We start from the raw sequence: 15,713 nt of genomic DNA, 5'->3' as shown, positions 1-15,713 counted from the left end.
TTTTAGCAGTGTAATGGAAAATCTTTCATTTACATTTTTCTTCTTTTCCCCAGAAGCATGTGTCCAAGAGACCTCTGTCCTCCTGCTCCGTGCTGGCCTGTTGCACTGCTGCCTTCCCGGGACTTCCCACTCTTCCTAGGAATTCCCTTCATAGTTCTATGCTAGATTCCTGTTTGTTTTTATCTTGTGTGTCCTTCTTGGTTTCTCGGTTTACTTCTCGTTTGATGGAACCTATTGTCCAGTAGCTTCCGCATACTTTGTTGATAATTTAGGTGAATATACAATCTTTTTCCCTCATCATTTTGAAGCCATTGTTCCATTGTCCTCTAATTTCTCGTGTTACTGTTGGAAAGCCCAGTACCATTCTGATCCCCAGTCCTTTGTATGTTACTGGATTTTTCTCTCTGGTAACTTTTAGGATCTTCTCTTTACCTCTGGTGTGCTGAAGTGTCACAGCGGTGCAAGAGTCTTTTTCATTAATTACGCTGAGCACAATGGGCTCTTTCCTCTAGAAATGAGTGTCCTGGTATTTTTTTTTTTTCTATTATTCATTTGATAATATGCTCTCATCCATTTTCTTTATTTTCTCTGAAACTCCTACTAATTTGATGTTGGGTCTCATGGATTGAGTTTCTCCACTACCATCTTTTTCTAGTCTATTTTTCTTCAACATGTCTTTCTTGTTTTGGGGGTGGGGGAGTAGGGAAGAAGGCAGGAAACCTCCTTGACTTTACTTTCCACTCTTTCATCTTTGAAAAAATGCCAAAAAGTTTCTTTTTCTCCTCCTCCTCCTTCTGGAGTGTTCTCTTTTCTTAAAACAAAACAAAAACAAAAAACAAACAAAAAAAACCCAGCATCATGTAACTATTAAAATTTTTTTTTCCCCAATGTTTATTTATTTTTGAGAGAGAGAGAGACAGAGCGCAAGCAGGGAAGGGCCAGAGAGAGAGGAAGACACAGAATCTGAAGCAGGCTCCAGGCTCTGAGATGTCAGCACAGAGCCCGATGTGCAACTTGAACTCACAGACCTTGAGATCATGACCTGAGCCAAAGTCAGCCACCTAACTGACTGAGCCACCCAGGCGCCTCTAGCATCATGTAACTACTAAATGATTAGAATGTTTTTCTCGTACCTCTTTGAGGTATTAACTGTAGGATTTTTAAAAAGTTTTGTTTCTCCATTGTCTCTTTTATTAAGGTATATATAATTGACATGCAACATTATATTAATTTTAGATGTGCAGCATAATGATTTGATATTTGTATATACAGTGAAATGATCACTACAGTAAGTCTGGTTAACATTGTCACTATACACAACTACAATTTTTTTTTCTTGCCAGAACTTCATGTCTACTTTTAGCACCTTTCAACTATGCAATATGATATTATTAACCATAGTCACCATGCTATACATTCCATCTCCTGCATTGTCTCTATTTATTCCTAATGGGTAAATACCTTTTTCTTCATATACATACAGCCCTAAATACTGCATAATTCTATATTGGCCAAGCTTATCAGGAAATGGGCTTCACTGTAGGCTAATCGAGTGGCAAATTAACTTTTTGATAGGTGACTTCCTTATGTCAGTGTCTGTAGGTCTTTATTCCTTGGAGAGTTCCATTTCTTCAGTGGTAGATCCTCCAGTCTCCTGCCTGAAGAGTGGCAGGAGTGGGAACTGGCATTGTGGGAAGACCTCCAGAGGAAGGGGCTGCGGGGGGGGGGGGGGGGGGTCTCCCTGTTCCTCCAGAAGGACACAAGCCTTCTGAGTTCCCTTGTTTTCCTTTTGGCATCTCAACTCTTCCTTCTCCTCTCTGATGTTTTTAGTCCAGACCCCAGAGATAAGGGCCCCTCTAGTTTAGTTTTTCCCATTTTCACATGGGGCATAAATGAGGAAGCCATGTGGCATGGGGGGGAGGGGCCTGGAAGTTCAATTGCACTTTATGTAGACCATGTCTCCTGTTTTCAGCATTGCTCCTAAATTGCACTTTCTGTGGCACCTGGTGCCTCCACTTCTTGAGCCTTTCTGCTTCTTAGCAGATTTTCCATCTGCGGATGAGAACACCAAGGTTTTGTGCCCTCACTCTGAATTAATTACCATGCTTCCATTCTGTTTTCCATCTTCCAAAAATTTGCCGATGTCTCTTTTTATTGGGTTTAGTGTCTTTTTATTGCTTTCTATAATTTAACAGAGTTTTGGGAAGGAGTGGTTGACAAAAATTCCCTCTTTGATTTATTTTTAAAGCTAAAAGACAGACCGTGGCTCTAGAACTGCTTGAATCGGAAAGAAAATACGTCATCAACATCTCTCTGATCCTGAAGATCAAGGCAACGTTCCAAGGGTCAGATGGAAAGAGGAATTCCAAAGAGAGAAGGTACCCATGTATTCATTGCCTTTCCTTTTTCAGATTGCTTAAGATTTAAGGTAAGTTGTTTATTGTTTCCATTTGGGGAATTCTGGGACCTGTGAGGAGTTCCAGGAATAGTCTTTGAAAAGAGCATAGGCAGTGATAGCAGGTAACCCCTGGCAAGTCACAAATTTAGATAAGAAACTGAGTATAGTCTCTGGGGCCTTCAGTATCCCTGGCATGTCTGTAAAGAACCTAAAGGGAAAATAAATGCTACAGTGAGGGAGATGTTGCTCTCTGTTGACATCTGCATGTTCTCGTGGGACCACAGGTCTCACGGGGGGTGTAAGGGAATGGACGCAGGGAGGTCTGAAGCACTAAGTGGCCATCAGATAAATGGCATGGGGATGGTTAACACTGGGACTTGGATCTTTCTCATTTGTTCAGGTGGTCCCATAGTACCGAATGGTGCACAAGTGGTGTGTGTATGTGGTGTGTGTGTGTATGGTGTGTGTGTTGTGGGGCAGTGCTTCCACAGGGTCTGGAGCATGCTGGCCCCAAGATTACAACACTCTTTTGACGGGTATCTGTCCATAATCTTTCTATTTTCTCTGCCTCTTCTCCATTGAGAAAAGCAGGAAGGAGGAAACTCTGGTTTGGTGGAAAGGACTAATGTGATGAAGTTGGAATAATCCAGATTAGTTGAGGAAAAGGTCAATCCAAAAGCTTGGAAAGTCTAGATTATGGCCTATTATAGATAAACGTAGCATTACCGGTTTAAATACGCTATCAGGTAATAGACACTGATGGTTCATATTGTGAATCTATCTAGGGAAGCCCCTAATTGTCAAATTTTCCTGCTCTTTTCCATCCCCTCGTTTTACTTGGCTTTGCGGCTACCAACAAGGTACCTAGTCACCAGAGCACAAAGCTTCCCATAGCCAAATGGCCAAGATGAGGGGATACTCCCTGACAAACTCGAAAGTGACTTCACTATTTTCAAGAATTATTTTACTGCAAAACTGAGGTAAACAAAGCATAGAAAACAAGGGATAGAAAGGGTGATGTGACATGGTGAAAGCTCTGACCACTGGAGGCCCTGGACCAGGCTTCACCTTCTCTCGGTGGCCACCTAGATTCCTGCTGGTCGTTCCTTCCCCATCTGGCCCCTTAATTCCCCTGCTAGACTCCAATCTTACATATGAATCAAATGTAAAGGCAAGTCTAACTCTGGGTGTGGTTTTGCTTCCACATCTGAGATACTAAGCCAGCAACTTCTCTTCCTTGTCCCTGAAAATTTGGGGATGGGGTAAGGAGAGAGAATTGTTCATTTTGGATCACAGTAATTAGGCATTTCAGTTATAACTTCATGAAACCTTCACAAGAACCCTGTGAACCCTGTCTTACAGATGAAGAGACTCAGGTCCAGAGGGGTTTAAAGCCACATGGCCAATTAGTGCCCGAATTCAAACCCAGGCTTGTGTGCCCCTGTCCCTGTGATCTTTCCACATCATGCCACTTCTCTAAGGACCTTGTAGTTTCAAAGACGTCACCTGACTGACAAGCACCATATCAAGTTTCTCAGCCAGAAGCAGACTTTCTGTTTCTTCCCATCTCACAACTTACGCTTCCCTCCTAACAGCCCACAGGTTCTTACTTCAGATCTCAACTGATTTGTCAGGTAGGGATGCTAGAAATGTGCTTGGCTCACGGAAGCTCTCTTCTACTTGCCGTCACTTCCTGCTTGTCTAAGATGTTCTCCTATGACCCACTGCTGAGGAAGGACTAATCTCCCCCAAATCCTGAGATTAAAAAAAAATTAAAACTATTATACAAAATTCCATGAAAGTAAGATAAGTTATTCCTGATATCCATGACGATGCTATGCATGTTAGTTATTTACTAAGCTGACCCTCTTTTTTCTTTTCATAGATCAAGATGAGAAAAGCTTTAAGTTGATACTCTCAGTCTTACTAATATAAAGATTCTAGTTCTGAGCTTTGCAGTGTTGCCATTTTTCCACCCTAGGGTTAGATTTCCATTATCCTCCTTCAGTTACTACATTTCTTCTTTTTTCTAAGCTTTTCTGAAGCCTCTGTGTGTGCTTTAAATAGACCAGCTGAATGAAAACATAGCAGAATGGGATTATTCCTTTTCTCTACTGACATTTTCCCCCATGTAAAGATGAAAATAAGTTAATAACATTTCCTATCTTTCCCATCACACATTGCAAGGCTTCAGCACTTTCTGCTCCTGCTGAAAAGTAACTTGGGGGTGAAAATAAAACCCACCGTAACTATAACCTGACACTCAAAACTGAGGTTGCCACATCTTCTCAAACCTTTAAGATACAAATTTAGGATTTCCCTAGGGGGGAAAAAAAGCCTTCAAGAGACTCCTCAACCTGTTTCAAGCCAGCCCTGCGTCTGGGCTGAAAACTGCAGTGGCACAAGCTACCAGCGGAGGTCTGAGTGGAACATGTGGGCTGTTGTTCATTTGTTGGAGGATCACAGAAGTTGGAGTTCTTGGATTTTTCTGGTCTGATTCACTCTATAGATAGAATTATAAGCTCAGGATCAAATAGTCCTGTCTGTCTGAATACTTGTAGGGAGGGGCAAAGTCAGCTTGACTTGACTGCCAGTTAGTCTTATAAGCTAAACTCCAGTGCCACATCCACCAAGAACTCAGTATGCTACAGATCACCACCAGGTGGCGAATGTTTCATTATCCACGCGGGTCAGATTGGGTCACATCCTGCTGCTGAAACTCAGGAGTTATTTTGGCCTAAAATTGAACTGGCAAGAGCTAAGTTATTAATTTGAAACTATAACTGGGTTTTCTTTCATTGCTTTTAGTTTATTTCCCTTGTTTTTAAGTACTGTAGTGTGGGAGTTGAAATAACTTTGAAGGTTTTAAAAAACAATAAACAAATTCACGTTGCTGTAATTTCACTCCTGGTAAGGAACAGATAAGAAGTTGAGCATTTAATACTTTCATCTTCATGAAAAAGTTGCTTCTGAGAATCAGGTCTGGCTCTAGGCAAAACAGTGAAATAGGTTATGTGTGTGTGTGTCTATACTGCTTGCCTTCTTTCTCTCTCTGTTCTCCATCTCCTGGCTCACTTTCTCCACACTCATCTCCAATTTCAAATAATATCCTTATTAAATAGAACATTTTCCCCCCAATATTTGGTGAAGAACCCACCACAAGTCATTGCTCTTCCTGTAACTTATGTGTTTCCATAATACTTGATGGGGGCATTAGCCTTTCCTGACCCTCATCCCTCACCCTGAAATCTGTTACCCCAGTGGACAGTCCAGGAGGTACTTGGACTCCAACCAAGTTACCAGCTCTCCAACGCTGCAAGTACACTGATCACCATGTAGCAGAAGGCAGCTGTCTCAAAAGAAAGAGAAAGAAGGTGAGCTCAGGTGAGGCCAGGCAAGGCCAGGAGAGCAGTAAAGAAAGAAAAAAAGGAAAGGGGTAATCTAAGAGATATTACAAAACCTAAAAGGACAACCTATTTCCAAGTCAGATCTTACCATGGTGTGGGGGCCTAACAGCTTTCAGTGTCACATCAGGAATATCACCGGAAGCCATGGTAGCGTTGGGTGGGGAGAAATCTTTCACATCTAGACCTTTTGCTGGCACAGTGTTTCACTTGTTCAGTTCAATCAGTTGTGCTTTCCTCCAGCAATGTTATGGTTTCCTCCCAGTCAGACTGTCTCCTAGCCACTCCTCCAAATTCCCTCTGATCCAGACAGGGATCACTTAGATCTCCTAAGCCCACCATGCCAGCCATAAGAGCTCAGGAAGCGCAGACCAGCAGGCTTTGCGTATGCGGAGACCAGTGGCACAGGAGGTGGAGGGGGAAAAGGCAGGAATGAAGGAGGCCTTGTATCTTTTCACAGGGGGCTGGGTACCCTCTCCAGTCTGTGTGTCTTCTCTGAGCTATAGCTCCAGGGGAGTCTTTGCTCTCCTTGGAGATGGGTTGAAAGACCTCTTATCAAACTGATGGTCTTTCTACTGTTCTCAACAAAGGTCTGCTTGTTCAGGGTGGACAAAGCACACCAACTGTCCACTAACTTACTCTCGTTGGACCCTGGAGAAATATCCACGTAAGTTCAGCTCTCGGTGACAAGCAGGCCAGCACTTTCATCTTTGTTAAACATGTGGTCTTCAAAACACAAGGGAACCTACTTTCAGTTCCTGTAAGTCACCAAGTTAGGGCTCAGATCCCTGCTGTAGCCCAGCAAGACTCCATTTCCTTGCAGCTTGCATCCTTGTTCCCATAGGCCTCTGATTGTCCCACTCTTCTCCATCCACCCCCTTCTTCCTCCCATGATTCTTTCTCTCTCTCCTCTCCACTGTGTCCTTCTCTGACACTTCTCCTCCCTTCATTTCCTCTGAAAAAACAACAAAACAAAACAACCAAAAAACAAAAACAAACAGACAAAAAAAGAGGCACACTAAGGGATGGGGGAGAGGGCTGTGAGAGTAGGAAGGGGCTCTGTGAAACTCCTGGGAGTAACAGGCCAGGCCTGGTCTACAGCCTTCCCAGGCAAGTCTCTGTCCTTGCTCAGTTTTCCTCTTGGATAATGACGGGAAGGGAAATGAACACTTTCATATGCCTGTCCCCTGAGCGTTTAGTTGCCAGCTTTAAACAAGTTTTCCTTCTTCCCTAAATCAGTCTCTTACCCAGTAGCTAAGAATGACCAAGTGCCACCTCAGTGCTGTTGTCTACAACACTAATTAGAATAGACTATTTTGCACATCAAGTGGAAATAACTTTAAAATTTTGGAAAAGATTTCCCTGAGAATTTCCACTGTCACATAAATGAGAGAGTAACAGTTTGGCTTTAAAAAGGCCATTCAAGGGGTGCCGGGATGGCTTTGTTGGGAGAGCGTGTGACTCTTGATCTCAGGGTTGTGAGTTTGAGCCCCTTATTGGGTGTACAGATTACTAAAAAAAATAAGCTTAAAAAAAAAAGCCATTCAAGTGATATGCTCCTTATTAGTACAATATAGATTTGTGTAGGAACCATTGCTAATGGGTCTTTTCACATCCTGAGGATATTTTCTGTCAGGTCTACAATGGCAAACTTTAAAAAAAAAAAATCCTGAATGCAGAGCTCAGGATATGCAGAGCTCAGAATATTTTGAATGAATGGGAAAATGGGACCTCCTGCAGATGTTCTTCTGGCTCTTTTCTTCTCTACACCCGGTTTGTGTGATCCTATCTCTATTCTGTTTCAAGCCTCTTCCCTGGTTCTTTACGGTACCTTGTCCAGCAGCACCTCGATTTGCTCCATGCTCTGCAGGAAAGGGTCCTGAAGTGGCCACGCCAAGGAGTTCTTGGAGATTTATTCCTTAAATTAACAAATGATGAGGTAAGTTGTAAAAAAAAAAAAAAAATCCTGCATAAACTTGAATTACATGCACCTGTGTCTCTCTTGTCTGCTTCTCTGAATGGAGAACCTCAAACCAGTGATTTTTCAGAGATAGGAAACCCGCTGAGATCTAGTCTAACCTCCTCACTCTACAGATAACGAAATAAAGTTCAGAGACATTGAAAGACTTTGCTGAAATCACCCGGCTAGCTAGGCAGTCATGGATCTGTTACCCAAGTCTCCTAACCTCTAGCCCATCGCTTTCCACTGTACTATGTAGAACGGCCCATTGAGTATGCACGTAAGCGTGTGTGTATTTGTCTATCTATCAATCTATCAATCTATCTATCTATCTATCTATCTATCTATCTATACATATCCATCCATCCAAAATTAGTATAGGGGGGTTTGTATATGTGCTTGTATTTCTCACCTAATTTCATTCCTTAGCGGTATTTAAAAATGTGATAGGCAGTGGTTTGTCTTGAATGTTTTTTATTTTCACTTTTTGGAGAAGAGTGCTAAGTTTTGAAATCTCTGTAATGTTCTACAAAGAAAGTATGACCCAGGCCAGAGGTTGCAAACTCAAATGCCTACGGGGCCAGGTAGTGATATAAATCAGTGGAAATAAGCGGAGTGTAATACAGTATGGACTGTTGGGAGGTGAGCTTAAGTGGAGCACATATGCTTTTCTACAAGGAATATTATCCAATTATTATCCAGGAAGAAGGGACTAGAGTTTCCAGATCTGATATTTTAAGAGACGCTGGAAATCCAGAATTTTGTATGAAATTTCTTATTTAAAAATATTGTGAGGGGCGCCTAGGTGGCTCAGTCGGTTGAGCATCCGACTTCGTCTCGGGTCATGATCTCACAGCTCGTGAGTTCGAGCCCCGCATCGGGCTCTGTGCTGACAGCTCAGAGTCTGGAGCCTGCTTCGGATTCTGTGTCTCCCTCTCTCTCTGTCCCTAACCCACTCACATTCTCTGTCTCTCTCAAAAATAAATTAACATTAAAAAAATATATTGTGTAGGCTAATTAAAATTGGTCTGCAAGCCATAGTTAGCCTGCAATCAAATTCTGTATATTGGTGATTCTCAACTGTAGGTAATAAGACAAAGTTCACAAATTATTTACTTGTATAGTTTACAAACTATTTACTTGTATGGATATAATGCAATCCCTCTAATACCACTTTTACTTGTTTGTATTCAGTATGCTTTCTTGGGCTGAGAGTTGTTATATCTGTGGGAATATAACTTTGGAAGCTGAAAATTGTTTTCTTGAAGGCATACTGCATAGAAGAATAAACAAATGGTGGGAATATACAATTAGTGGCAAAAACTGAGAATCACTGGTCTAGACACCAGAAGGTGGGTTGGACAACGTTCCTCACTGGATGCAGATGGCTGAAATTAAAAGTCACTTAAAAACAAAATATGCATTTTAATCATTTAACAATTTAAAAATACTTTTTCGAGGTGCCTAGGTGGCTCAGTTGGTTAAGTGTCTGACTCTTGATTTCAGCTCAGGTCTCAGTCTTGCAGTTCTATGGGATCGAGTTCTGCGTTGGGCTCTGTGCTGACAGTGTGGAGTCTGCTTGGGATTCTCCCTCTCTCTCTGCCCTTTATCTCTCTCAAAATAAATAAATAAACACACACAAAAAAATTTTCAACTTACATGACCCCTCTCCGCTGCATTGGTTTTTCACTTTCTCTCATGAAAGCAGGATTATTGAATGTTGGTTCTCAAGTTCATAGGGATATTTACCTTAAAACCAAAAAGTTTAAAGAAATGAATTAAAAAACCCCCCAAAACATATTAACGAACACATTAAATGATCAAAATAATCTCTGCAAAGTACTCCTTTGTGAAACACACGACTGTAAAACTATTAGCTGCTATCATTCCTGTTTCCAGAGTCTTACCATGCATTTTTGTGTTTGTTTTTAAGAATAATTTCTTGGATTATTATGTTGCCTACCTGAGGGACCTACCTGAATGCATCTCTTTGGTTCATGTTGTTGTTCTGAAGGAGGTAAGGTGACTCTGTGTGTGTACTGCCCTTTGGTTACAGGTATATCTGTAGGAAGTTGCTCATCCACCCAGGGGAACACAACACATGCACTCAGCTTGTCTTCCAGGCTGAGGAATGGCTCCAACAGAGTCCCTGACACCCTACCTGGAGTTAAAGGAGCCCACTCGAGGATGAGTGCCAGTGCTTTGGTCCACGCCCTGCCTCGCTGACTCTCTGTTCTATTGCACTGGAAGTTTACACAAAGTAAACAGGTGTTCTAAGCAGAGATCCTCAGGCCACAGCTTGCATGCTCTATGAGGGTTTTTTTTTTTTTCCAGGTACAATTTGAATCTGAATATTAAACTGAAATCATCCTGTGTCAGTTTATAAGATCATAAAGCGGTTCTAATCATGTAGCTTTAAGTATTGCTACTGCAATGCTATAGTAGGTGCTCAAGAAGCACATATAAATATCTAACAATTCTAGTTATTTTAGGTCAATAGGAAGAAACTCTATCAGAAGCCTAAAGTTAAGAGTTAATCAAGTTTCACGAGAGGTGAGGGTCTCTTTCTTATTAACATTCTACTTCCACCCCCCCTCCCAACTACTCTCAACCCTATAAGTATAACGCCTACCACATGTTAGCACACATCAAATATTTGAGGAAAGGAAAGTAAGGGGAGGGGAGGGGAGGAGAGGGAAGGGAAAGGGAGGGAAAGAAAGGGACATGGGGAGAGTCCAACATGTTTGCTCTGCCAGCCCGGCTGACCAGTTTCTAGTTATACTCTGTCTTCACCCTCATGAGGCTCCAGTCCACCCTTAGGGCCTATTACTAAGCCACTGTAATGAGTACTTACAAGAGAACCTGAATGAATTTATTCAACTCGGTTATAATTTATTGAGTGCCCACTTGTGTCCAGCACTGTGCTAACAAGAGTAGTGGGGAGGGAGGGGGTTGTTTGGAAAGTTGGGTGGATTAGAAAGAATGATATGATATGCTCCCTGCTACAGAATTGTCTCCTTGAGCATGTCTCTGAACAAGTGGCCTATCCAATGAAGGACCATGACACTTTAGAGAAAGAAAATGCTCTGGGAATAAAAAACTCTGCCTACTCTGGTAGGACTGACTTTGGGGTTCTGCAGCCAGAGCCAGAGGGACACCGAAGAGTGACTCTACCTTTCTTTCATTCAGGGTGACGAAGAGATTAAATCTGACATCTACACACTGTTTTTTCACATAGTCCAGCGCATCCCTGAATATCTGATACATCTGCAGGTAGGCGTGGCTAGGAAGTCACCAAGATGATTTTCAAGCTAAACTACTATTTTTGGCTTCTAAATGAGAAACACTGTAAAGGGTCAAGGAAGAATCATTGGTATTTCTAAAGAGTAATTAAATGATTTAGATTGCTATGATTATCCCATTCCTACCTTGTAGTACGAACCACAATCTCAATGTCTAAAAACTTTTGGTTCATGATGTCTGCCTTTGAAGTTCTATCTTCATTTACCAGCAATCACCACCTCTGCTGATCCAGGATCTTTCTATAGAAGCTCCTGGTAGACTCTAAGTACCTATTGAGTCCCTTCCATCTTGTTCTACAGCCATCTAAATGTACCCCTAAACTCTTACCCCATCCCTGGCATCTAAGAAGTATCTATGTAACCTGTCCACTTAAGTGCTCTTTGACTACTTTCTTTTGGCTTGAGTCCAAGAGCCTTCCATATATTGCTTATGTCTTATGTCACAGACAAAGCATGAAGAAGTTGATGAGGTGACTTCTGCACATCATTTTTCCACAGGGCTTGCAGCACCTTGGAGGAAGTAGAGTTGAGAGAAAGGCTCACCAGCATCCCTACCAGTCCCTCTTATTTCTAACATCCACCTATTCTGGTTTAATTGCTGACTGATTTTCCTAAGTAATTCAGTTGAAAGCATCTTAGAAATGCTTAGGATTTATCTCAGGTAGAAGTAGCCCAGTATCACTATTAAGAAGACTTTCAATTATATGTGGCTTTAGATTTTAAGATCTTCTCACAATAAATTAAATTATCTTATTTAATGTTTTCAATAATCCCATGAAAGAGGTATTATTACCATTGCTTAGATAAGGAAATACAGAGCCAAAAAAGTTAAGTAACTTCCTCAAGTTAACACATGTTATAGGTGAAAAAATCTAGGACTCAAACCCAGGTCTTGCAAGCAGCATGATAAATGAGAGCCCCGATTCTACTGTCTGACAAGTTCAAATTCTGGCTCTGCTACTTGTTAGATGTGTGGCCTAATGAAGATTACCTCACTTCGGTGTGCCTTGATTTCCTTATTTGTTAAACAGAGATAATGATTGCACCTATTGAATCTATCTGTGGTAAACATTAAATGAGAAAACAAATATGTAAAGGGATTAGTACTTGGCAATAGGAAGACTCAATACACATTAGCTTTCCAGATCCAACTAACATGCATGTTTCACTACCACACAGTAGGCAATATAGTAGGGACCACCAGACCAGGTTTGATCATAAACATCCTCCCCCTGATGTCTGACATTCTCACCATTAGTCTGACTTATTTGGGTTATAAGGCATTGCTTATAGACAGTAATTGTTAGAATGGCTCCATTACCTCAAAAATCTAATGAATAGATCCTTCAAATTTTTCAGATGGAATTAGCCTATGTTTACATCCAGCCAAAACAGGAACAGTGATGACTGTTAGTCTCCCTTGGTGGGATGGACAAAGAGAACGTCAAGTTTAACCTTTCAGATTAATTAGATTAAGATTAACCTTTCAGCCAATTAGATTGGCCATATGTATTGTTGTTTTGATTAAATGGCTACCAAACGCTCACAACAGATGGAGGCAAAGGGTACAAGAGACAAAATGTTTCATTCTAATTATGCAATGCTGCTTCCTTTTTTCCTCCATCCAGAACGTCCTGAAGTTCACAGAGCAGGAACACCCTGACTATTACCTACTTCTGGTGTGTGTTCAGCGCCTTCGAGTATTTATCTCGCATTACACCCTGCTGTTTCAATGCAACGAGGATTTGCTTATTCAGAAACGGAAAAAGCTCAAGAAGTAAGGTTCTGATGGTGCTGCTTAGAGGGTTTATCAAAGGTTTCTAAGAACAAGAATACAGACAATGTGGGTACCTGCCACAAGTAACCGCACTGTATTGAAAGTGGCTGAAATGCAGTGACAGGAGGTAGAAGAGAACAGAGAAGAGGTGGGGAATGAGATGGCCAGGCTGGCTATAGGGAGGGAGGTACCTATTACCTGGGGGAAATTACCTCAGAAAAATAAACAGTTTTACTCTAATACTTATGCAGACCCCCTTATCTCATGTTACTAACCATTGAAATTGTTTCCCTAAGCTTGCCAGACTAAAAAAATGCAGTTTAAAGGCCAGAATGTAGGTTCTTTCATTAATTCAACAAATATTTACTGAGCACTTACTATGCATCAGGCATTGCTCTATGCACTGAGTATACTGCAACGAACAAAACAAGCAAAAATCTTTGCCACATGGAACTCACTTTCTAGGGCTGGACAGCAAGTTAATAAGTAAGTTAGATAGTGATAAGTGCTATGGATAAAAACAAAACAAATAAGGGAGGGGTGGTGGTTGAACAAATTAATGCTAAAAAGAAACAAAAAGGGCTGACTGGGGAGAATCTGGGCTTCAGAGGGAACAGAAGCAATCTGTAGCAGAACTTTCTAATGACCTGGATTTCCTTCAACCTCATTCCAATCAATGAGGAAAACAGAATAATTTCTGTGGGTGTTTGAGACCGGAAAAAGATGCTGGTCTGGGAGATATCTTCCTATACCACCCCTTTCCCCCAAACTTAATTCAGGCAATTAATCAGCATCCTTATTCTTGCCCAGCATCTAGCTTACACTGTTAGGTAAACAACCTTGTTTGTAGAGGGCCAGAGAGAGAGAGAGAGAGAGAGAGAGAGAGAACTTCACAGATGAGCTTCATCTAAGAAATGTCTCTTTATCTTTCTTGTCCTAATCTGTGTGTTCAGAGCCAATTTCCCAATGTACACCCTGAAAATGATTACTTCTATTCTCACAGGTCATCCATGGCGAAGCTGTACAAAGGCCTGGCTTCCCAGTGTGCAAACACTGGACAAGATGCTTCCCCCACTGCAGGCCCTGAGGCTGTCCGTGACAGCGGGATCCACTCAGAAGAGATGCTACAACCCTACCCTTCTGCTCCCAGCTCTGGCCCTGCTGTCACGTAAGCACCTGTTGCTGTGGAAATGCTAATGGCAAGGCCCTGGGTGCCAAGTGGTCTGTGTGGGGTAGCAGGACAGCCTGAACGAGGAGTATGATCTACAGGACTCTCCTCTCTCTTGCCCCATCAGGCCTATGTGGGCAGGCAAGCAGCTGACGCAAAACTTGGATCCCAGAGGAAGGCTAATGTCAAGGGGCAGGCCTAGAGGCTGACGGCTACTCCTAACAATTTACCACACATAACCACCCTCCATCTACAACATAAGTCTCTTTGGGTTTGGACAGTGATTGGGTGGAAGAGAGTGCCGCAAGAAGACAGGAAGGCATCTTATAGCTCCTCAGAAGGGTGGGAACCTACTTACGTTCTCCAAAAGGTACAGTAGAGGGAGAGAATCCCAGTCGGGGGGAGTGGAACTCCAGGCTCTGAAAAGAGAAATAGGCCTGAGGTGATGCACAGAGAGTGTAGTTTAGTCCTCCTGATTCCCCTTGAAGCTTCTTCATAAAAGGACTTCATAAGCTCTTTTCTCCACTTGTGACAGCTTCTCTTAAAGTTTTTCTCTGCCGTGGATGTATTTGACAGCTTTTTAAAGTCTCTGCATACAATCCTCTAGCACACTAAGCTGGATTCTTTTTTAAGTTTTATTTATTTTTGAGAGAGAGACAGAGAAAGTGAGTGGGGGAGGGGCAGAGAGAGGGAGAGGGAGAGAGAGAGAGAGAGAGAGAGAGAGAGAGAGAGAATCCCAAGCAGGCTCTGTGCTGTCAGCATGGAGCCCAACGCGGGGCTCGAACTCACACACCGTGAGATCATGACCTGAGCTGAAACCAAGAGTCGGACTCTTACCCGACTGAGCCACCCAGGTGCCCCCACTAAGCTGGATTCTTATTGAACAAACTTCTTGATGATTTTTACATTAAGGAATAGGCCATTTATGTATCTGGAACTCTTTACCTCTAAAGGATAAGGATAAAGTCAACTTGGCTACTTTTGAAACCAGGATTTCTGGAAAGATAAGGGGAACCAAAACTCAAAATTCCAGGGGCACTGGGGTGGCTCAGTCGGTTGAGCATTGGACTTTGACTCAGGTCATGATCTCAAGGTTCGTGACTTTAAGCCCTGTGTTGGGCTCGCTGAGAGAGAGAGAGAGAGAGAGAGAGAGAGAGAGAGAACACACAGGAGCATGTGGGGCAGGGGCATAGAGAGAGGGACAGAGAGAAACCCAAGCAGGCTCTGTGCTATGAGTGCAGAGCCCAACTCGGGGCTTAAACTCACGAACCATGAGATCATGACCTGAGCTGAAATCAAGAGTCGGATGCGTAACTGACCTAGCCACCCAGGTGCCCCCACTTCAGCTTTTATGAGAATGATCTTTGAAGTGAAACAAACAGAGCCCCAAAATGAAATCCCTAGAGATTATATCTAGCCCGAAAAGATGGCTGCCATTGCACTCTGTGTTGGGAAAATAGCCAGTAAAAAACTCAACAATTTCCAAGTTAACAGACAATTCAGGTTAGGTCAGCATTTCATTTATCATTTCTTTTCACCTTTGAAAGTGGGAGACCTCATTTTCACCTGATAAAGATACTCACCAGAGTATCACCAGAGAAAGATACTCAGCATTTACATTTGTATTTTTAATGCATTTTTGTGGTAGAATAAACGAGTAGAACAATCAGGCTGGGTCAGTGTGTAGTCCTCCACTCACATCTG

At 42.3% G+C, this 15,713-nt stretch overlaps 1 protein-coding gene across 16 annotated transcripts in view; it reads left to right on the top strand.

Moving 5' to 3' along the window:
• ARHGEF33 (Rho guanine nucleotide exchange factor 33) overlaps positions 1–15,713 on the top strand; it is a 118,026-nt gene that overhangs the window by 43,240 nt on the left and 59,073 nt on the right. For all 16 annotated transcript variants that reach the window (XM_019446809.2, XM_019446848.2, XM_019446880.2 and 13 more), the window contains 6 exons: positions 2,249–2,378; positions 7,609–7,741; positions 9,696–9,779; positions 10,952–11,035; positions 12,693–12,841; positions 13,845–14,009. In XM_019446809.2, coding sequence (XP_019302354.2) covers positions 2,249–2,378; positions 7,609–7,741; positions 9,696–9,779; positions 10,952–11,035; positions 12,693–12,841; positions 13,845–14,009 — 745 coding nt within the window. The remainder of the gene's footprint in view (positions 1–2,248; positions 2,379–7,608; positions 7,742–9,695; positions 9,780–10,951; positions 11,036–12,692; positions 12,842–13,844; positions 14,010–15,713) is intronic.

This window comes from Panthera pardus, unplaced genomic scaffold (genome assembly GCF_024362965.1).
Source record: "Panthera pardus isolate Hobbes unplaced genomic scaffold, ASM2436296v1 HiC_scaffold_26, whole genome shotgun sequence".
In the NCBI taxonomy this organism is placed as follows: domain Eukaryota; kingdom Metazoa; phylum Chordata; class Mammalia; order Carnivora; family Felidae; genus Panthera; species Panthera pardus.
This window is presented reverse-complemented; position numbering and strand designations above follow the sequence as displayed.